The sequence below is a fragment of the Juglans microcarpa x Juglans regia genome, chromosome 4S (genome assembly GCF_004785595.1).
Source record: "Juglans microcarpa x Juglans regia isolate MS1-56 chromosome 4S, Jm3101_v1.0, whole genome shotgun sequence".
NCBI lineage: Eukaryota > Viridiplantae > Streptophyta > Magnoliopsida > Fagales > Juglandaceae > Juglans > Juglans microcarpa x Juglans regia.
Genome location: NC_054601.1, coordinates 5,907,329 through 5,929,871, shown reverse-complemented (window position 1 = coordinate 5,929,871; position 22,543 = coordinate 5,907,329). Strand labels below are relative to the sequence as shown.

Genomic DNA, 22,543 nt, shown 5'->3' with positions numbered 1-22,543 from the left:
GTTGAGCGGGTGTTGTGTGTAGCTGTGTGTGGGAGAGCCTGGTGGGAATTGGGTCAGATGGGCAGGCCTAACCATAATGACAATTCAAAAGCCCAAATCTAGAAGCCCAAGATCAATTCTCCAGTACTAAATATACTCTGAGAAAAGTATTTATTTTAAAGTCTCATTTAAAACTTAGATTCAATTCAGTCTAATTTTAAACTGATTCTAACATCTAAACATTCAACTCTCAAATCACTAGACTTATCTCAACTCAAAACCTCTTCACACGTGAGATTCATAACTTTTTTCAACACAATACCTCTTTACATGCAGAATCCACAACCTTTTCAATTTTTTATAAATATATCTAAACTATTTTTAACATCCAAACTTATCTTAAGTAGATCCTATAAAATTCACTTTACTATCTCAATTCACTATTATTTATAAAGAACTCAATATCCAAATGAGACCTAAAAGTCCAAAGAAAACATGAAAGAAATCACAAACCAGCCCGAAATCTTATTCGGCCCGAATTTAACAATTATGCCTAAAGTCATCAATGTTATTGAGCATATGACAAGGTCAAGTTAAAAAATTTCATGTGTCCCTTCATTATAAAAAAAATATAAGTATTTGTCGCTTACTAAATAGACATGTTACAATTTTTTAAAGAATAATATTAAATACAAGACTCAAGACTCATATAGACAACTTTTGCTTAAGTTTGTTATAAAAAAGTATATCCCACTAAAACTAATAATTTTTTTTTAATACTTTTTCAAGATGTGGTACAATTTTTTACAAAAACTTACACTGCTTATTTATTTAGGGCTTGTACAATTTTATTTTCTTTGTTTAAAACTTTAAATGGATCGGAGGAAGTTTGGAGGTGAATTTTGTCTTTACAACACTAAGCTCGCATCACGCCTCCATCACCTGAACAACGCATGGACCAGGGGTGTAATCGGTCCGATTTTGGACATATTTTAGAATGGAACCGATATATACCAATTTTGAAATTTGAACAACCAATATCTAGGGCTATAATCGAGCCGAGACGAGTCGATATTTGGCTTGTTGAGCTCGACTCAACTCAAAATACTCAAGCTAAAGCCCGAGCTTAATATTTTTTTTTTTATTCTTTGTTCGAGCTCAACTCGATAATCTCAACTCGAGCTCGAGCTCGAACTCGTCCCACAAACGAGTTCTAGATTAGCCGAGCCGAGCCGAGCTTGAGCTCGAGCTCGAATTGTTTATTTTTTTATTTTTTGAATTAGATTTAATAATTAATAAATTAAATAAAATAAATAAATGATCTAATATTGAATTTATATAACTGACAAGTAAAACCTCTATTAAATTATAAAATCTTAAAAAAATTATAAATAACTAATATCTAACTAGTTGATATTTATCCAAAATAACAATATATTATATGCCTACATATATTATTAATACACTTAATATTATAGCATATATCTATTTCATATATGGTTCTCACATACTAGTATATGAAATTATTAAATGTTATCGACTAATTATTATACAAATTATAAAATATACCTATAAAGTATATTTACTATATAGACATAAGTAATTAGGTTACATATTATATATTTAATTATAAAAGTGGTATGCTTATATTATTAGTTAATACATATACATATATATATATACATAGGTGTATGTATATATTTATCAATATATGAATGAGTTTTAATCGAGTCGACTCAAGCATAAGCGAGCGGATCTTAACGATCCTTAACTGAGTCGAGTCGAGTTTTGTCGGGTATGTATCATTTAAAAATTGAGCGGGTTTTTCACAAACGAATTTTTTTTTTCACCCGTCAAGTTCGACTCAAGTTTAACCGAGTGAGTATCGAGCGGGCTATCAAACAGACTGGTTCATTTACAGCTCTGTCGATACCGCAATGGTTACACCCCTAAACCAGTACTTCCGATTTTACCGGTTCTGGTCAGGTTCAGTTTAGTTTTTTCGATATATTATATAGTATATATAATACAATATATTATAGTATATAATAATATAGTGATAATATATTATAATTATATTATAGACTATAGTGATATAGGATTTTAAAATTTAATATTATATTAATTAGTAATTTATCATACAATACAAAATTATTTAATATATAATTATATATAATATAAAAAAATCATATAAAAAATATTTTATACAATATAAAAATTAAAAAATATATATCAACCAGTTCGGTCCGGTGTTAGAAAAAAAAATAGGAACTAGACCGATTTTGACCAATTTTGAAAAAAATGAAATTGGTGCCAGACCAAATCCACTAGTTCGGTCCGGTCCGGTTTACCGATTCACTAATATATTTTTTTTTCATCCTAACTCTAGTGCTTTATACGGTGTTAGGAAAGAAAAAACCTAATTTTTTTAATACCTAACGTACAGGGGCGGACCTACGTTGGTAGTTGGGGGGACAATAGTTTTCAAAAATATGCTTTGGTACATGGTTTTATCTAAGATATCCTAATATAAAGATTATTTGCCCCCCCCCCCCCCAAAAAAAAACATTTTTAAAAATTTCATTTAATGTTTAGTTGTCTAGGTTTCTTTTAGTTTTTTAATAATTTTTTCATAATTACACCTATTTTTTGTCATTAACAAAATCTCACATTCTCATTTTTTTTTTTTTTTTTTTTTACATCTCATAAGAGGCAATAAAATATTTTGATATTTTTTTATAAGCTATTTGGTAAATTTACAACCTCATTTTTCCTATTTATTTACACTTTTCATTTTTAAGTCTTCCACTAGCTAGCTTGTTTGGATTAGTTTTGTTAGTAAATACATATATACTACCATCAAGTTAACAATTAGGAGTGAATGCAACAAATCTCGCATATTTATTTCTATTTATATTATAGAGACTTTACAATATTCAATCTTAGATTCAACAAAAAAATTTATCTTTGTTTACTTAATTTTTATTATTTGCTTCAAAAAATCTTACATGGCTATTTCTATATTAATTTTTATCTTTCACTTGAGTCCGATGGAGCTCAAGTAAGAGGTTTAGATGGGTGGCTTTAATAATTTAGTTTGTCCCTAAATAAAAACCTTATATGGTTAATGTTAAATGTCGGTGACACACTTTGCTACCTTAAATGTCAATTACTGTTCACCCCTACATACGATACATTTTGCTAATCGCCCCCCTCCCCCGACACACCAAATCCTAGTTCCGCCCCTGCTAACGTACGTAGCACTGATCAAAAATGGACTCCATTAATCAAGTGGACTAGCAGCAGAGAGAGACTGATCATTCAAGTTATGTAAATGTGCTCGAGAGCTACCTATTCTATTTAACAATTCATCTGTATCTTAAACCATCTGAAAATATACTGATATGGCTCATGTATATATTAATCTTCTGGGCTGTGTGTTTGAGCCAATCGTGATCCCTTGGCCCAATAATATCTCCCGAAACATTCACCATCCCAAAGGTGAATGAATGCCAAAAGAATCCATCTCCTTCCTCTGCAGAGCAAGCCTGTAAAGTTTACAGTGTAAACCAAAATAATTCCAATATGAACAAGCATGCATGTCACTTAATTTAATAAACAGAGTACGAAGATCACGAGCACAGCGGATCGAGTATACGGTCAGCCTAGCTAATTTCTAGGTACAAGCTTTTAAGACTACGTTTAGATGTTGAGATAAATTGAGTTAGGATCGGCTCAATAATAAGGCTATTTAAGTCATTGCCTAAGGCTCCACCCTATCTAAGGTCTCTAAAAATAAAAATGAGGTGATTTTTTTTAAAATAAAAATAAAAACCATTTCATTAAATAAAATTTTAAATAATGTTTATAGTTTTCAATGTATGCAAGGCCCCATAATACTAAATTTAATATTTAATACAATGAATTTTTTTTTGATAATTAATGCAAAGAATTATTTATATTTTAAATAATTTTTTTAAGATCTTGCTAAATTAAGGCAAAAAATCTGCATTGAGGCCTCATTTTAAGTGTTGTTGTAAATATAAATTCACAAAAACTGTATTTAAAGATTTTAAATAAAATCTCATTTTATTGTAAAGTTTGAAAATATTCCATATAATGATTTATATTTTATTGTATTATAATTACGAATGAATCACTTAAATCTCACATTAGGCCTCAATTTGTATTGAGCCACCCTTGAGTTGAATTGAATTGTAAATAGTAGTATTTTGTGGGTTCTATTGAAATGAGTTTAATTTTTTTAAATTGAGATGAGTTTAACTTTTTAGGATAAAATGTATGAAGTAAGTTGAGATGAGTTTAACTTTTTTTTTATGAGAATTTGAAAAAGTAGTTGGTCTCATCAATAATTGATTTGAGATGAATTAAGATAAGTTAAGCTTAGTTCAACAACCAAACACAACTAAATAAATAAGTTTTGCGCAGACCTTTTATAAAAAGGTAGGTCATACTTTTTTTCAAAGTAAGGTTCACTTTTTTACAAAGGTATGCACGGAACTTACCTATATGAACTGATTTACTTTTTTACAGAAGGATACACAAAACTTATCTATTTGAAGTTGTACAAAACATTTCTCTAAAATTAAATGTTGCATGCGGTTCTGTCACTGTGTTTCAATATGGTGCTACCGGCTACGCTTTATTAGCTTAAAAGTGAGCACGCTTATCATGACTTGGCACCTTCTCTAGCTCTCCCTCTTTGGACCCTTTACCGGACTTGAGATTACATATGTACCTAACGACCATGCATGGTGCATGGCCCGCCCAAGATCATCATATATATATAATATTGCATCCCGTGATCAACATGTATATATATAATATTGCATCCCGTGATCAACATATATATAATCCCGTGATCAACAAATATATATATATATATATAATTAGTATCTCATTTTGATCACACTCTATTCATGATTTGGAGTGCATTAGCTTTTTTACACATGGCTAGCGACTCCTGCACGTCTATGACATCATTGGTAACCGAGCAAAGAAATCAAGAGAGAAAATGTTGAAGAATGAATATCTTCCTCTCTAGTTCAAGCAAACCCTAGCCAATTATCACTCAGTACGTAAGCTAGCTAGCTACCTAGCTAGCTTTAAATTAAAAACTTAAAATCTTTCCAGACTGAGGAGGCAATAATATTTAAGACACATATATATATATAGATCATGATCATCGATATATGGAGTACCAGATCAGATCGATTTTCTAGCTCTCCTCAACACATTCCATCCTTTTTCGCAAAATCTGCCTGCTTGATTCGGAAGCTGCATCCCAAAATTCAGAACTTTTTTTGATCTGCGAAAAGAAGGAAAAGAGAACCAAGGGCATCATCATCACCATGTCTGCAGGGGTACAATTGTATATTGAGGACAGCCATGTAAGTCATGTATATGTATATACATATACACACATACACTCTTTATAAATTTATACATATGGAAATTAAAGAGTGGACACAAATGCATAAACAAGCTTTAATTATTAGATAGGGTTAATTATATATATATATATAGATGATGAATTATAAGTTCCCATTTTATATATGCACATTAATTAGGACTTCTAAATTCATTTTGCTCCTCCTTCTTAACTTCTATAACTATCTTAATCTGAATGCATGCTAACTTATAAGTAATCAATATTACATTTTAATTAGTTTAGGTAATGATCTTGATCTGTTGATCAGACTCTTGTATATATGTTCATGTGCAGGTGACAATGGATAATGGTATACTCCAAGTAACATTATCAAATCCAGATGGAATTGTGACTGGTATAAAATATAATGGCATCGACAATTTGCTTGAAGTTCTCAATGAGGAGGTCAATAGAGGGTATAATCTCCTTATATTTAAATTGCTCTTTAAATTTTTCTTAGATCTTGGCGTCTAGCTTCTTAATTTGATCTCTTCGATCTTCTTTTTTTTCCTTCCTTCTTTTAAGGAAAAGGAGGGGCTGTTAATGTTTTACATAGCTACATGTGTTACATATATATTTTGGGTGAAATATGTAGGTACTGGGACCTTGTCTGGAGTGAAACAGGAAGTACAGGAACAACGGGTACATTCGATGTGTATGTACCTCAAGCAACGATGAATTAAAAAGCCTTTATTTTTTTTCAAATATATATATATATATATATATATATATATATGCACCACCTTGCCTTTATAATATTCATTTCTTTTGGGTATTATTCCTTAATGTATGCAGATATGCAGTTGAAGTACTAATCCAAATTACCATGCATGAATGCAGGATCAAAGGAACCAGTTTTAGGATTGTAGTAGAAAAGGATGAACAGGTAGAGATCTCATTCACGAGGCTATGGGATCCCTCGCTTCAGGGAAACCTCGTCCCCTTAAATATAGACAAAAGGTACGTTGTATTCCATGCATGCCACCGATATGCCACGGCTAGCTAGCTATATAGCATGCAATTAATTAATGATGATGATGATTAATTATATATTAGTTATATATATATATATATGATGTTTGATCATCTGTACGTAGGTTTATAATGCTACGTAATTCCCCGGGATTCTATACCTACGCCATCTACGATCACTTAAAGGAATGGCCTCCTTTCAACCTCCCACAAACCAGGATTGTCTTCAAACTCAGAAAAGACAAGTATGCGTACCCATGTAATATATATATATATATATATATATATGTATGAATTAATTAATTATATTATGAACCATGATATTGGTTTCTTAAAAATAATTAATTATATATATATAGGTTTCACTACATGGCAATAGCGGACAACAGACAGAGATACATGCCTCTTCCGGACGATCGGTTGCCAGAAAGATGTGAACCTCTGGCTACACCAGAAGCAGTCTTGCTCGTTAATCCTGTGGAGCCGGAGTTCAAGGGAGAGGTATTGTACACAAATCTTTGATTTGTACAAATACAAATTTCGTACAATTTTTTTATAAAAAAGAAGTCTCAGTACTGTAAAAAAATATAAAAAAAATCTATTCATTTTTAGTTTGATACAATTACAATATATACAACTAGGGATACAATTTTTTTTCAAATCATTGAAATTGTTTAGGTTATAGTACTGTATATATATGGGAATAATTTGTTAAATATTATGGTTGTAGGTGGATGACAAGTACCAGTATTCGTGTGAGAACAAAGATCTTCAGGTCCATGGATGGATCTGTACCGACCCGCCCGTGGGGTTCTGGCAAATCACACCTAGCAGTGAGTTTCGATCGGGTGGGCCCATCAAACAGAACTTGACTTCCCATGTGGGGCCCGTCAACCTTGCTGTAAGTAATGTTGCGTGTATATTCCACGTTCAAAAAGCTTAATTTTGAGAGTAGTCACGTGGAGTACAGAGTTATATTTTCTATACATTATATATTTCAAATATTTCTTTATACATCATATATTTGTAATATTTCTTAATATATAATGTAATATTTTAAATTACTTAAAAATACAATAATATGATAAAAAAATACCTACTTTTATTATTGACAATATCAAACTTCTGTATACATAAAAATCGAATGGACTATAAACGGAGAGTTGGAGAGTAGATGAGAGATAAGAGAGTAGAGCCGGTGCAAAAGTGATAAAAAGTTAAAATGAAAATAAGATAAAAATGAAAGAGGATGAAATGAGAGATAAATAATAAAAAATTATTTAGAGGAATGAACAGTAACCTCTACATGTAGATGATTTACTGTAGTTGAATGTAAAATAAAAATAGAATAAATGATCCAATAAAAGAGACTTTTGGCCATCTTTTTTTATATTTTAAAGAAAAGTGTATTTTACAAGAGTCACTGGGAGTGCTTGCCCTGTTTATGAAAATATTTCATTTCATCTCATCTCACTATTATAATTTTTTTTTAAATTTGCACACAAAATATAATAAACAATTCAACTTTTTCAAATTTCAAAATCATAATAATATTAAAAAATAATACTCTAACAATATTTTATTTAACTTTTAACTTTCATCTCAACTCATTCTCAACTCACCATTCAAATGGCACCTAAAACATGTGCAAATATATATATATATATATGAGAAATGCTATTAATACCATGTCATTCCAATTATATTTTTCATTTTGTCCTATTGACATGTGATTTATTAAAAAAAATTAAAATGCAATCATAAAAGGAGTAGGGGGAATTTAGAATTTCAGTCTTCCTCTTTTTATTTTTTCGAACGCCATTTTATTTTAAACACACTTTTATATTTTTTTTAATAAATTACGTAGCATCACATGATGGTACTGCCACATCAATAGGACAAAGTGAGCAGTATAGCTGGAGCGGCATATCTGCAACACTCATATATATATATATATATATATATATATATATATGCAACCTTAGTTAGAACTAATTACACAAACATGTTGATAATTCAAAATATAGTTATGTAAACGATTGTGAAAATGATTGTATGTGTATTGTTTTTCAATTGCTGGGAATGTGATTTTGTTATAATGTTAAACCTAATGAAGATGTTACAAACAGATGTTTCTCAGCGCTCATTATGCAGGAGAGGATCTTGTACTCAAACTGAAGCCCAACGAGCCATGGAAGAAAGTTTTTGGCCCCATTTTTATGTACCTTAATTCTATGTCGACAGATGATCATGCAAGTGACCCATTTTTCCTTTGGGAAGATGCTAAAACACAAGTGAGTAATACATAACATGGTATAGAGATTATTATATATTATAGCAATACAAAAAGAACTTGTAAATGTGAATCAAAATAAAAGAAGTTATCAACATGTTTATTAACCTATATAGAGATACATGATGTTACGGATGTTATGAAATTTAAAAATATATATATATATTGCCTTTTATAGTATTTTGGAGCCAAAATGTTAATTTTTAAGAAAAATTATGTATATTTTAAGTTTTAGCAAGAACTCGATTACATATATTTTTATATTTTTGGAAAAAGAAAAATTGTGTAATCATGATTGGTTTTTAGGAGGTGAGAGGAGTTATTTCAATTCTCTTAGGGGTCAAAGATATCTTTTTTTTTAGAAGAATTAGGGGGGTGTTAAAAAAGAAACTATTTGAAGTTGTAAAGTATGTAAGTGTCATGTAATTTTTTTAAAATAAATAAATATGAGACGTATATAAAATAATTTTATTTTCTAAAAATAACTCTACTCTTTTAACATAATTAGACCGCATTCCTCTTTTCAAAATCCTGATCCTCTGTCAACATATATATATATATATAACCTCAAAAGAAAAATTACTTTGCCTCTTTTATTTAGCTGCTCAAGTTGAACGTTGATAAAAAAAAAAAAAAAAAAAAAAAAAAAAAAAAAAAAAAAAAATTATTTAATAATTAAGAAAATGATTTTAAGTATATTAATGTATTTTTTTATTTTATAAAAATATTTAAATATATTAAAAAAATAAAAATAAAAGTGAGGCGTGGAGCGGCACACTGCACAGTAATCTCTCCAATCCCAAACCTTTAGATGGGACAGCACTAAATTAATTAATTTAAAGTGAATCATTTTATTCAGATGAAGATTGAAGTTGAAAGCTGGCCCTACCATTTTCCGGCTTCTGAGGATTTTCCATCATCCGATCAAAGGGGCGGTGTCAGTGGTAGATTGCTCATTCAAGACAGGTAAGTTCCCTAATCGCCTTCAACTCATGTCCCGTGACCCGTCTATGATTCTTTTACGTTAACTCTTGTATCAATATTAATGATTGTGTCGAGTCCTGCTGGGATTATATCATAATAATTACACAATTGTTTTCAGATTCATTTTTAATAAATGAGTCATATTATATATAATTATAAATATGTAAAAATATTTTTAAAAAAAATAAAATTTATTATTAAAAAATTAATTAATTTTTTATGTGAATTTTATATTTATTCACTTTTTATAAAGTACTAGTGCGACGTTTGCACACTTACGATTACAACTATAATTTTTCTTAATAGATATTTTTATTTAATTTATAAAAAAACTTAAAGTTAAACTCTTTTACAAAATAAATATCTTTAAATCGATTTGTAAATATAAGTTTTTATATTCATATAGAATGACTTAAAAAAAAAACCTTAAAAAGGACCAAAGATTATTGTAGTTGGGTGCTTTGCGCAGGTATTCGAGTGACGAGTGTATTCCCGCAAACTTCGCTTACGTTGGCTTGGCCCACCTGGAGAGCTTGGATCCTGGCAAACAGAATGCAAGGTATTTTAACTCATCATATTATAAGCATTATTATTATTATTATGTATAACAATAAATATATCATCATTTATTTTAAGAAAAAGATTGTTCTCTTTATTTAAGATTTGTCTTCTTCAATTACACTCATGTGATAAGTTTTAAGGCATTATAAATGCATTATACCAATTGGTATTATTAAAGATAATAAAATATAGTAAAATGATTTATACAGTTTTAAAGTGTGCATGCTCTCTGCATACTCTCTTTGAAAAAAATAGACAAATTTACTCGCGCATAACAATTCATTTTTAAATGGCAGACCTAATTTTTATTCAAATAGAATACTTCATATATACTCTAACATTACATTAAAACACGATAACAATTCTAAACTCCTGTGACTCACTAGGGTTACCAGTTTTGGACCGAAACAGACGCATGTGGTTGTTTCTCCATAAATCACATACGAACAGGCGATTACAATCTTTATGCATGGATTCCTGGAATTATTGGTGACTATAGGTGTGATGTTGTCATTACCATAACTGCAGGTCTGATTCTTATTTAATCAAAGAGTTACAAATTATTTGTTTAATTTAGCATGCATGCATGCAAGAGTATAATTTGTATAAAATAAATAAATAAATAAATAAATATATATATATATATATAAAATATTACAGGTTCTGATATGAAGTTGGGAGACCTAATATTTGAGCCACCAAGAGATGGTCCTACAATGTGGGAAATAGGGATTCCAAATCGCTCTGCTGCTGAATTCTACATCCCCGATCCTGATCCAAAGTATATCAACAAGCTTTATGTGAATCATCCCGATAGGTATATATTATATGCAGCTCGCTCTTAATTACTACTACCACAAATATATAATATAAATGATCAACATTCGAGTTAGTTTTGATCATTACATAATACATTATTTTTCGTTTTCTATATACTTATCTTTCAATTAAGAAAAAATATATATCATTTTTCATACTCATGAATTTCATCGTTTTTACAGGTTTAGGCAGTACGGATTGTGGGAAAGATATGCAGATTTATATCCCAATGGGGATTTGGTTTACACAGTGGGCGTTAATGATTATACGAAAGACTGGTTTTTTGCTCAGGTTACCAGGTACCAACAGTTCTTCCCAGCTATTTGAGGTCAAGTTTATTTTTAGAAATGAGATGAGTTGAGATTAAAATTAAAAAGTTGAATAAAATATTATTAGAATATATTTTTTAATATTATTTTTATTTTAAAATTTGAAAAAGTTAAATTGTTTACTTTATTTTGTGTGGAAATATGAGAAAGTTGTAATGATTAGATGGGAAGTTTTTAAAATTTTCAAAATTTTGTATTTTAGTCTTGAAAGCAAACCAGGCCAAAGTCTATGTGCATTCTTTTTTAAAGAAAGTTGAGTTTATCATTAAAAAAAAATAATTTTTTTATATAGTCCAGATTTATCTACTTTTTTTCAAATGGAGCACACGAATCTAATACACCCTATGACTCAAAATATCATTTCTCTTTACTTTTATATATATATATATATATACACACCTAGCATTAATTATAGTTATGTCAATATCTAAGTTAAAAGATAGATACTTTCTTATCCCCCCAAACAGGAGTTATATCTATGCACACTAATACATGAATATTCAATATATATATATATTATACTTTTGTTGCGAGTATGTTAGGAAAGTAGATGAGGACACATATCAAGGAACCACATGGCAAATCAAGTTCCAACTCCCCCAAGTAGATACAATCGGAGTCTATAAACTGCGATTGGCACTTGCAACAGTGAATGCCTCTGAATTACAGGTTTGGACCTTGAGCGTTGATCGTGAGCATATGCATGCATGCATGCATATATAATTGATTATAGTCATTAAATCCAATGTGTTCTATTTCATTTTTATTTTCCCTTTTCCCTCGAAAAAAGGTTCGTGTAAACGATCCTGAAGCAAACCCTCCCATGTTTACAACTGGAGTAATTGGGCACGACAACACAATTGCCAGACATGGAATCCATGGACTGTACCGGCTGTACAACGTTGAAGTGCCAGGCGCTTTGCTCCTGATTGGGGACAATACCATTTTCCTTACACAAACATCGGTCACCGGCCCTCTTCAGGGGATCATGTATGACTACATTCGTTTTGAAGGCCCACCTTCCTAGCTAGCTACTAGATTTGTATCAGTCGTTTATAGGTGTTGTACATTACATGCATGCACATCTTCAATATTTGAGTGTATAAACCCAATACTTAATTCTATATATAAAATTGAGTAATGTTATTTATTATCTCAATTTTTATCATCTTATGATGTAGCATTAGATGATTGAAGACTATTTATTATATTTCACTTATAAACCTATTATTTAATACCATATCATAGAATGATGAGTAAATGATTAATGATGAATATATTTATTATATAAAACTAGGGGTGAGTTAGTTCCGATATGAAATTAATGAGACCAATCTCAAACCTAGTACCACGAGGTCCCACAATATGAATTAATGTTACAGTACTATAAATTGTTGAGAACTATTATAGTCATAAACAGATTTTATAAAAATAAATTTGCAAACTAATATGATTTTATATGATATGTTAAATCTATTTCATAAAAAAAATAATTTTATAATATGAAGTATCACATTAAAACACGTCAATTTATGATTTTATTTTTATAAAATTATTTCTCTAAATTGTTTCCACCGGAGAGGTTGGATCCTGAACTAACATAGGGAAAAGGTATCCAAGGTCCTCGTAATAGGCAAATTAACATCTGCATACATGCATATATATTAAGCCCCAAAAGTACATTTAACTTAGCATTTGGATATATTTCCAAAAAAAAAAAAAAAGACTTAGCATTTGGATATAAATAGTTATGCACAATATATTACATAGTTTTTTCAAGTCCCTTCTTTGTTTCCTCGGCAGCATCAGCAGCTTCGACCTGCATCTTGGCAGCCCTTAGGTCTGCTTCACTCGCTTCTCTCTCGTTCCTTGCCGTCATCTTCTTCGCCTTTTTCCCATTTTCACACATCAAAACAACGGATAGACCCACAACACGCACGCGCGCGCGCACACACACACGTATACATACAGCAGCTCTTAATTATCTGAAATCTTTTTTGTTTTCTGTTTTAGTACTTTGGGTATAATTAATTATAAGGTCTTCTCAAAATTAATATTCGTATGTATCAATTTTCACTATTTAGAATACCATCATGCGTGTGGGTAAACATGTAGGAAACTGGTAAGGAAGCAGATCAGCAGAAGAAACAATGAAGAGGGGAGAGCGAAATGAGTACCAGGCCTGTGAAGGAGGCTTTGACATAGCTAAAACACTCTTGCATCGAAGTTGAAAACCACAAGCAGTCCTTCTTCATTCTTGACATTGCTGCTGACGATCGTGGTTTTCTCTTAGCCGAGGCTTCCGCCGGCGGTGGCGAAGACCTGATCTCTTCCATCGCTCTCGCTCTCTCCGTAATGAATCCGTGACGGATTGGGTTGAAGAGCTAAAAAACTTATTCGACCGACGACTGCTTTCTTCTCGAGGGCTACACGTTCGTGCAGCTTCTTCCTCTACGTGTCAGCTTTAGACCCCACCCACGTATTCATTCTCGAGCCAGCGGAATGAAAATCCTTGGGCCTCGCTGGAAATAATCTAGCGGGTCAAGCCCAGTGGTTCGGGCTGGACCAACCCTAATCAGAACCCACCTCATTTTCACCCATAAACACGGTCTATGAGCCATTTTTTGTGAAAAAATAGTAGTTACAATAATGTATAAATATTATACAATTATTTAAAAAAATAAATAAATATATAACTCATATGAAAAAAAATTATTTTTTTAATTGTAAATCCTACTCTTTTTTAAAATGACGTACAGTGCTTGTGCATTCCACGACTGCATGTAACATTACTCAAAATATAATAATATTGTCAAAAAAATATGATCAAATTGGCAAAGTTGTGAATATAATAATATTGGAAACAATTTTTTGCTTCTTTCTTTTCCACAATCCCAATTTTAAAATAATACTTGTTTGGTTATATAAATGAGACGAGATAAAAGTTATAAGTTAAATAAAATATTATTATAATATAAGTTTTTAATATAATATTTGTTTTGATATTTGAAAAAATTGAATTGTTTATTATATTTTGTGTGAGAGTTATAAAAAGTTGTAATGATTATATGAGATGAGATAAGATGATATAATTTGATCTATGTAACCAAACCAGACAAACATTTATTTGGTAATTATGTTGTTTTGAATTTGGCTATTTAATTTAAAACAATATCACTCATCTTACATTAAATAATTTTATAGATTAAATATTAAAAAATAACTACATCTAAAAATAACATTCATTCCTCTTACAATAAGGTCTCACTTAGATTACAATATGGTCTCATCGCATCTTATTCTATTTTTCTCATCTCAACATTCAAATACTACAAATATAATTATTTTTAATTTTAAATATTCAATTTTATTATCTAATCATTAAAATTTTCCCAAATTTTAAAACAAAACAAAAAAAACAATTCAATCTTTTCAGATCTCAAAGTAAAAATTTGACTCAAACAATCTCATTATTATTTACAAATCATTTTACTATTATTCACAAATTTTTTATATCATCTTAGAATCAAAACGAGCCCTAATTAAACATAACACTCATGAGACATCATGGATGTAAAGGGCTTATGGATAATTTTGGGCCGATTGTATCATTAATCCCTGACTTGGTTTCATAAACCTTTTAAATCATTTCATTTCATATCATTTTATTTTATCTCATATTAACATCTAAACATCATTCAGATTTTCTTAATTTCAAATTTTTAACTTTTCAACTTTTTTATTTAATTATTACTTAATAATAAAAAATTTTCTAAACTTTCAAACAAAATACAAAAAGTAATTCAATTTTTTAAAAACCCTCTTATTTCGTTTTCTTTCTTATGGATTTGCTCTACAAAAATAATTAAAAAAATTTTAACCATCTTTTAATTTTGTAAATTTTTGTATTTAAATTTTTTTTCTCCCATTTTTTAAAATCTCATAAAAATATTAACTCAAATCATTTTATTACTATTCATAAATTATTTTATTATTATTTACAAATTTCCCTTTGAGGCCTTAAATGGGAAAAATAAATTTTGTGGGTGTATTCATCATTTCATCTTTCCAGATATGTCGCATCTATATATTATCCACAAGTAGGGCTGTAATTGAGCCGAGTCGAGTTGGTTTTTGGCTTGCCGAGTTTGGCTCGACTCAAAATACTCAAATTCGAGGTTTTTTTTTTTTTATATTTTTTGTTCGAGCTCGACTTGATAAGCGAAACTCTCAACTCGAACTCGTCTCACAAGTGAGTTCGAGTTGAGCCGAGCTCAAACTCAAGCTCGAACCTTTTATTTTTTGAATAAAATTTAATAATTAATAAATTAAATAAATAAAAAAATAAAAAGTCTAATATTAAATTTACACAACTAATAAGTAGAACCTCTATTGAATTATAAAATTTTAAAAAATTTATATATAATTAATATCTAACTAGTTGATATTTATTCAAAATAACAATATATTATATGCCTACATATATTATTAATACATACACTTAATATGATAGTATATATCTATTTTATATATAGTTCTCACATACTAGTATATGAAATTATTAAATTTTATCAATTAATTATTATACAAATTATAAAATATACTTATGAAGTATATTCACTATATAGATATAAGTAATTAGATTACATATTATATATTTAATTATAAAAATGATATGTTTATATTATTAGTTACTACATATATATTAATGGGAACGGTTCATATCATATATATATATGTGTGTGTATACACATAAATGTATGTATATATTTATCAATATATAAATGAATTTTAATTGAGTCGAGCTAACGAGTTAACTCAAGTATAAATGAGCGAATTTAAATTCGTTCATTTAGATGAGTTTAGCCGTATCGAATCGAGTTTTGTCAGGTATGTATCATTTATAATTCGATTGAGTATCTATTTTCACGAACAAATTATTTTTTTTATAAGTCAAGTTTAATTAAGCGAATACCGAACGTATTATCAAATAGACTGATTCATTTACCGTCGTACTCTCAAGCTACAAAAGCTAGGGTATAAAAGCCCCAAATCACTCCCCCCCAAATTCCAGCGGGAGCAAACGTTTAACGAGAGAGAGTTTCAGACGAAAAACTCCTCCAAATCCTCGCCACCCGATCCTCTCGTAACCTTCGATTCCTCCATCAATTTCCCATTTGTTACGTTTTATCATTTCTTTGATTGCTAATCCCTCTCTCTTTCTGACATCTACAGTCGGCTAGGTTTTCTCCATTATTCATAGTTGTGTTTTCTTTTTTCGATTCAAAATGCTTCCATTTCTGTATGTATTTAGATTCTCAATTTTTGGATTGTGACTGTTCAGATCGTGTGCATTGACGGAGAATGGCTACTTTCGAATTGTACCGGAGGTCGACGATCGGGATGTGCCTGACCGAGACTTTGGACGAGATGGTCCAGAGTGGTGCTCTCAATCCAAACCTGGCCATACAAGTTCTTGTCCAGTTCGACAAGGTACAGCTAGGCCTGGTTTCTCTTTGCTAACCGTTTCGAATTTGGATTAGTGTTTGGGAGAGGCGTTTAATCTTTATCGACCCTTTTTTTAACGTATTATCATTTTAGTCTATGACTGAAGCTTTGGAAACTCAAGTGAAAAGCAAGGTCACTATTAAGGTGAGCTTTTCTCCCTCTCTCAGGTTGTTTTTTTTTTTTTTTTCAAATGAAGTTAATAATATTGTAGACTTTGGGTTTGTCAATTGTAAAGGGGACCAACAGATTTTTTATTTCTACTTTTTTATAGTTATTTTTTTTTATTGGTATTGTTTTTTTGGTTCCTATTCTTCTTTTATTACATTAAAACCAGTGTCTGCTTTGGATGTTCGTCTAGTTAATGCGTGGTTTGGTGCTTATAATTATTTATGCGTTGAACTTACTGCAACACAAACACCGGGGAAAGATACTAAATTTCCACCTGATTAGCATTTTGCAGTCGTAGCCTTCCAAGGCTCTTTGCTATTTTTATAGTGGAAAACTGGCGTTGTTCATGCTTTTTTTTTTTTTTTTTTTGCTTGTTTGCTGTTGTTCATGCTAATTGATGGCACATCAAATCATGTTGTTGATGTGAGATTAAGGGCTCGTTTGTTTTCGGATATGAGTTGAGATTAAAGTTAAAAAGTTGAATAAAATATTGTTAGAATATATGTTTTAATATTATTTTTGTTTTGAGATTTGAAAAAGTTGAATTGTTTATTTTATTTTATATTGGAAGTTAGGAAAGTTGTAATGATTAGATGAGATTGGATGTTTTTTGAAAACAAACGAGGCCTAAGAAGGCAATATTTATTGCAAAATAATTAGTTGTGAAAGAATACAACTTCATTGTGGTCTTATATGGTATCTATATTATTCACATTGCTTTGCTTCCATTTCTTTCATCTAGGCAATGATATTGGCAAATCGTGGTTAAGTTTTATTTGTAGTTGTCAATTGAAATAATTTGATCATCCGTTCATCCCTAAAGTAAGAGAGTTAGGACCCATTCTCTATCCCATGGTGGAAGTTCTCGTCCCTCGTAAACCCATATTCTGAATTTTAAATAGACGTGTTCATATTTCAGGCTTAAATTGTAGTACCCTAATGCTGGAGTATACCCGGTGGGAGGGTCTAGTAAGAAGTATCTGATAGGTATGTTGGACTAGAACATGCATCTACTGACAATCTAATGTACATTTAACAGTATCTGAAGAAGTAGCGGTAGTCTGGTGGGATTTTGTACTTATTAGAATCCATTCTAGATGCATCCATGTGACATAGTTGTTGCATTTAACAAAAAAGGAGTTGATGGCATGATGCAGTTAAATTCCTTAATCTATTACAAAATCTCATTATAGTTTCATTAATATCTATAAATCTCATCTATACTTTAGGTTTGGTATAGCATCTGAAAACAAAACTTGTTAAAAGTTAATAGCTCCTTTGTGTATTTTCTTTGAGGTTTCTATTACACAGTTGTTTTCTTATAAGTAAATTTTTAGACGTGCCAACCTCTTCAAGAGTTGTTCCTAAGAGTAGAGGAATCTGATATGTTGTCTGTTGTGCTAAATATGAAAGTGATTATCTGAATTTTGGAATAGAACACAGTTGTTACCTTAACTGCTGTATTGAGTCAACGCTAATATGGTGGTTGCACGCCCACCCACTGCTTGGAATTGGGAGACTGGTGTTTGAAATGTTAAGCATGCTACTTTGTGAAATGCATCTTGTGATATGGGTATCGTAAGTTTTGAAAATTTCTGGTGTCATGGTGAAGTAAGGCCGGTTAATCAGTTATGGATTGTTTTTTATATTAAACGGTTTCGTCTCAAGTTTTCATTTCATTCAACTACTTGAATCAGTAATCACTCCATGCTACCTCACAGATCCATTAATTTTTCTTAAGAATGTATTGTATTTGCTTCTTCAGCTGACAGGAGACCATCAATCTCAGTCTAGTAAGTCTCATTGTTGTTTCCTTATATCCACTACAGGGACATCTGCACACCTACAGATTTTGCGACAATGTTTGGACCTTTATATTGCAGGATGCTTTGTTTAAGAATGAGGAATGCCAGGAGACTGTAGGCCGGGTGAAAATTGTGGCGTGTGATTCGAAGCTGCTCACGCAATGAGATACCCATGGTCAGTTGTCTATTTATTGTTGGTAGTTGAGGGAAATGGTGGCAAGAAAGTGGGTGTTTGTTTGTTACATGTAGGAACTCAGTGAATTTCAGAGATTGATCATGAATTGGCTACCACCCATGATGATTGTAGTTATTTGATGTCACATAGATTATGGTGTAAGTTTATGGGACGAATCTTCTTTCTTCATTCCCTTTTTTTCCTTGGTTAAATAACTTGCTAAATCAGAAAAGGCATAAAGGAAGGCTACGGCAGAAGGTGGAGATACTATTGATTTCAAAGATTGTGCAGGATACAATACAACACAACTAGCTGGCTCTCGGACAGTCCCAAACCCCGCAAATTTCTTTAACTCGATTCAAGCGACAAGACGTCAAGAGTGTATTTGGCTCAAAAATTGAATGATGAATTCGGTAAGATGCAAAAGGAAGGTAACGTGGAGATTTAAAATATACAAAGCACAATTTATTTTAGATCTCCACGTTCACTTATAAATATATATATATATATATATGTATATGGTGTAAGCCTATACTTTTGAAATATACCTACATATATATATATATATATATATATATATATATACATATGTATATAATTTTGCTACTCATCATCTCACTCCACACATCACATTTTTATTTTATTTTATTCCTCCTAAAGTAATTTAGTTCTTTTATTCATCAATCATACGCCACACATTTGATAAGGAAAACAATTAAAAGTTAAAACATCATGTGGTGTGTGGTGTGAGTATGATGAGTAGAATATTTTATATTATATTATATTATATATGTGTATGTAGAGCAATGCTACACAACTTTCTAACTTTTATATATTATATTTTTTTAAAATTTTTTATTTTTTTTAGTTTATTTTTTTAAAAACTAATTTAATTCTTCTATTCATTATTTATATATTAAATATTTGATAAAAAAAATAAGAATAATTTTTTTTAAATGTGTGTAGAGGTTGTGTGAATAGTAGGAGGTTGTGTAGATTTTTTCATGTATGTGCAAGTTACTTATAACATGATAAATGCTAAAAGGAAACTTTACACCACACTTTCATCTTGTGATTTGATATTTCTGTCTTTTTATTTAAATATTTAAAATTGAAATATTAAATCTTTTTATTAATTAAGTGGATGTGTGTGGTGTAAGAGTTCATTTAGCATTTCTCCTTAGTTATAAACATTAAGACCTCGTTTAGTTATACAGATGAGATGATATGAGAGTTGAAAATTAAATAAAATATTATTAGAATAGATTTTTTTACAATTCTGTTACATATAGTCACTTTTGTATATTTTTTATGCACTCTATTGATGTGACGGAACTTAATATTTATTTTATATTAAAAAAATGACGCAGTCAATTACATCAGTGGAGTACGTAAAAAGTATGTAAAAATGACTGCACATAATTTTTGAATTTAAAAAAAGTTTTGAGATTTATAAAAGTTAAATTGTTTATTGTATTTTGTATGAAAATTTGAAAAAATTATAATTATTAGATAAGATAAATGAGTGACCTTATAGAATTTATTTATTTATTTATTTGATGTTATCTTCTACGTCAACACGCGTTGTTAAGCACTCGGGTTTATAGGATGCACCGTCCCAATTATCTATCTCTTTCTCCCTCCATCGAAGGGCGCAGAGTTCGCACTTTGAAGAGTCCAACGTTGATCTTTCTTGGTTTCGGACCCATCTCTCTCCTCTTCCTTCTTTCCGTAGATTCCTAATTTCAGGCGTGTCGGCTTGATGGTGATCTCGGAATCCACATCGGGCATCAACTATCCTGTTGCAAGCCCTTGCTAGAACGACATAACACTTTGTGAATTGGGAAAATGTAACTTTCCTTCGTAGCAAAGCTAGCATCCGATTCCAAAATCAACCGGGGGTCTAGTAAGGCTCGATTAGATATATGAGTTAGAAATATGTGAATAATAGTGACGTAATTTGTTAACAGTAATTAAATGATTTTATGTTAAGATTGGATAGTGAGTTGAAATGAAAGTTAAAAATTGAATAAAATATTATTTGAATATTATTTTTTAATATTATTATTATTTTAAAATTTGAAAAAATTGAATTGTTTATTGTATTTTGTATGAAAATTTATAAAAGTTGTAATAATGATATGAGATGAGATGAGTTAAGAGTCTCTCTCAATCTAAATCGAGCCAGTTAAAATTTTTATGGAATTTTGAAAAAAGAGAGAATATGTCGAATAAAAAATTATAAAGTTTGAATATGGTTAAAATATAATTTTTTACTATAATTTTTTATTTTGAGATTTGAAAATGTTGAATTATTTTTTATGTTTTGTTTGAAAGTTTTAAAAGTTATAATGATTAGATGAAAAAAGTTGAAATTTTAAAAATTTAAAAATAAAAAATATTTGTGTTGAAATGTTGTTTGGATATTAAGATGAAATGAAATACGATGAAATAATTTTAAAATTTTTATGAAATCAAACCAAGCCTAAACCACGTGTTTTTGTCATCGTTGAGTTGGTATGACTTGGTATGTCTCATTTTCAAATCTACTCTATCCAACTTATATATGATAGTTACAGTCATGAGCGTACAAACGCCACGTAATCAATTTAAAAAAGTGAATAAATAAGAGATTCACATGAAAAAAATTAATATTTTAATAGCGAATCTTATTCTTTTTTAAAGTGACTGCATAATGCTTGCGCATTCTACGACTATATATAACATTACTCATATATACATATATGTTTTATAACTAAATATCTGCACATGTCTCTAATGGATTTTTTACAACTTGTCATTTTCGAGAATCGAGCAATATTACAACTGTAGTGTGCAAAACACTAGATGATTTGGTATTTTTGTTAAAACCAGCTTTATCAATTCCAAGAATGCCAGCTAAGGAGAAGCAACAACTCTGTTCATAGGAATTGAAGAAGCTAGAGCACACCGGATAAATATATTAGCTATGGGTGGTGATTCAAAAGTTATTATTAAATTGATTGAAAATATTGAGAAATCTACTGATTGGATCATCGAACCTATAGTTAGAGACACAAAAATATCTATGCAATCTTTTGAGAGTTTGTGTATTAAAAAATTTCATCGAAATCATAATCTATGTATGCATAATATAGCACAATGGGCAGCTTCAAAATGTATATTTGGAAGCATATCCATTATTAGTATACCCCCTGTCTTTTAGATTTTCATGGTAGAAAAGACCCACCTATTATATGTATGTGACTAAGGTAGCTTTGTCTACCAAGTATTCTCTTTGTTTAGTTTAATACAATATAGCTATCTTCCCTTCAAACAAAAAGTAAAAAATCATTTTCGAGACCTTTTGAATAAAACAGTAGAAGCCAATGCAAACTTGGAGATCGAATAAATAATAGATAAAAGCTATACAATAGCACAATGGATAGGGAATATTCATTGGAATAAAATAAATAAAATTTTGTAAAATGATATGACATTATGTAATACCTTACTTCT

General features: G+C 30.1%; 3 protein-coding genes across 5 annotated transcripts; 2 read left to right on the top strand and 1 right to left on the bottom strand.

Annotated features, from left to right (window-relative positions):
- Positions 1 to 5,028: 5,028 nt before the first annotated feature.
- LOC121262875 (probable rhamnogalacturonate lyase B) lies at positions 5,029 to 12,501 on the top strand. The gene is given in 16 exon segments (XM_041165541.1): positions 5,029 to 5,390; positions 5,726 to 5,847; positions 6,027 to 6,086; positions 6,272 to 6,391; positions 6,529 to 6,648; positions 6,763 to 6,904; positions 7,134 to 7,304; positions 8,533 to 8,697; positions 9,556 to 9,662; positions 10,150 to 10,196; positions 10,199 to 10,239; positions 10,628 to 10,769; positions 10,902 to 11,058; positions 11,243 to 11,359; positions 11,932 to 12,058; positions 12,180 to 12,501. Coding segments are annotated over 16 exon segments (1,914 nt in total). The 5' UTR covers positions 5,029 to 5,351; the 3' UTR covers positions 12,417 to 12,501.
- Positions 12,502 to 13,128: 627 nt separating this feature from the next.
- LOC121263201 lies at positions 13,129 to 13,835 on the bottom strand. The gene is made up of 2 exons (XM_041166035.1): positions 13,567 to 13,835; positions 13,129 to 13,277 (listed from the first exon to the last, which is right to left on the bottom strand). The coding sequence occupies exons 1-2, from the start codon at positions 13,723 to 13,725 to the stop codon at positions 13,152 to 13,154; spliced, it is 285 nt and encodes a 94-aa protein (XP_041021969.1). The 5' UTR covers positions 13,726 to 13,835; the 3' UTR covers positions 13,129 to 13,151.
- Positions 13,836 to 16,408: 2,573 nt separating this feature from the next.
- Positions 16,409 to 19,234, top strand: LOC121263197 (transcription initiation factor IIA subunit 2-like). Of its 3 annotated transcripts, none has more exons than XM_041166029.1 (5): positions 16,426 to 16,535; positions 16,615 to 16,651; positions 16,734 to 16,882; positions 16,991 to 17,041; positions 18,895 to 19,234. In XM_041166029.1, exons 3-5 carry the CDS (start codon positions 16,754 to 16,756, stop codon positions 19,033 to 19,035), a joined length of 321 nt encoding a protein of 106 aa, XP_041021963.1. In that variant the 5' UTR covers positions 16,426 to 16,535; positions 16,615 to 16,651; positions 16,734 to 16,753; the 3' UTR covers positions 19,036 to 19,234. The 3 variants fall into 3 exon arrangements, with proteins under 3 accessions (XP_041021962.1, XP_041021963.1, XP_041021964.1); XM_041166030.1 differs by having other exon boundaries at positions 16,432 to 16,535; positions 16,615 to 16,632; XM_041166028.1 differs by lacking the exon at positions 16,615 to 16,651 and having other exon boundaries at positions 16,409 to 16,535.
- Positions 19,235 to 22,543: the final 3,309 nt, after the last annotated feature.

Excerpts from the sequence above, each read along its gene's own strand:
- LOC121263201 (XM_041166035.1), bottom strand. The coding sequence starts at position 13,725 with ATGGAAGAGATCAGGTCTTCGCCACCGCCGGCGGAAGCCTCGGCTAAG. Across the intron at positions 13,278-13,566 it reads AAGCCTCCTTCACAGGCCTG|GCGAAGAAGATGACGGCAAG; the intron begins GTACTCATTTCG and ends AATGGGAAAAAG.
- LOC121263197 (XM_041166028.1), top strand. The coding sequence starts at position 16,754 with ATGGCTACTTTCGAATTGTACCGGAGGTCGACGATCGGGATGTGCCTG. Across the intron at positions 16,883-16,990 it reads TTCTTGTCCAGTTCGACAAG|TCTATGACTGAAGCTTTGGA; the intron begins GTACAGCTAGGC and ends TTATCATTTTAG. Across the intron at positions 17,042-18,894 it reads AAAGCAAGGTCACTATTAAG|GGACATCTGCACACCTACAG; the intron begins GTGAGCTTTTCT and ends TATCCACTACAG.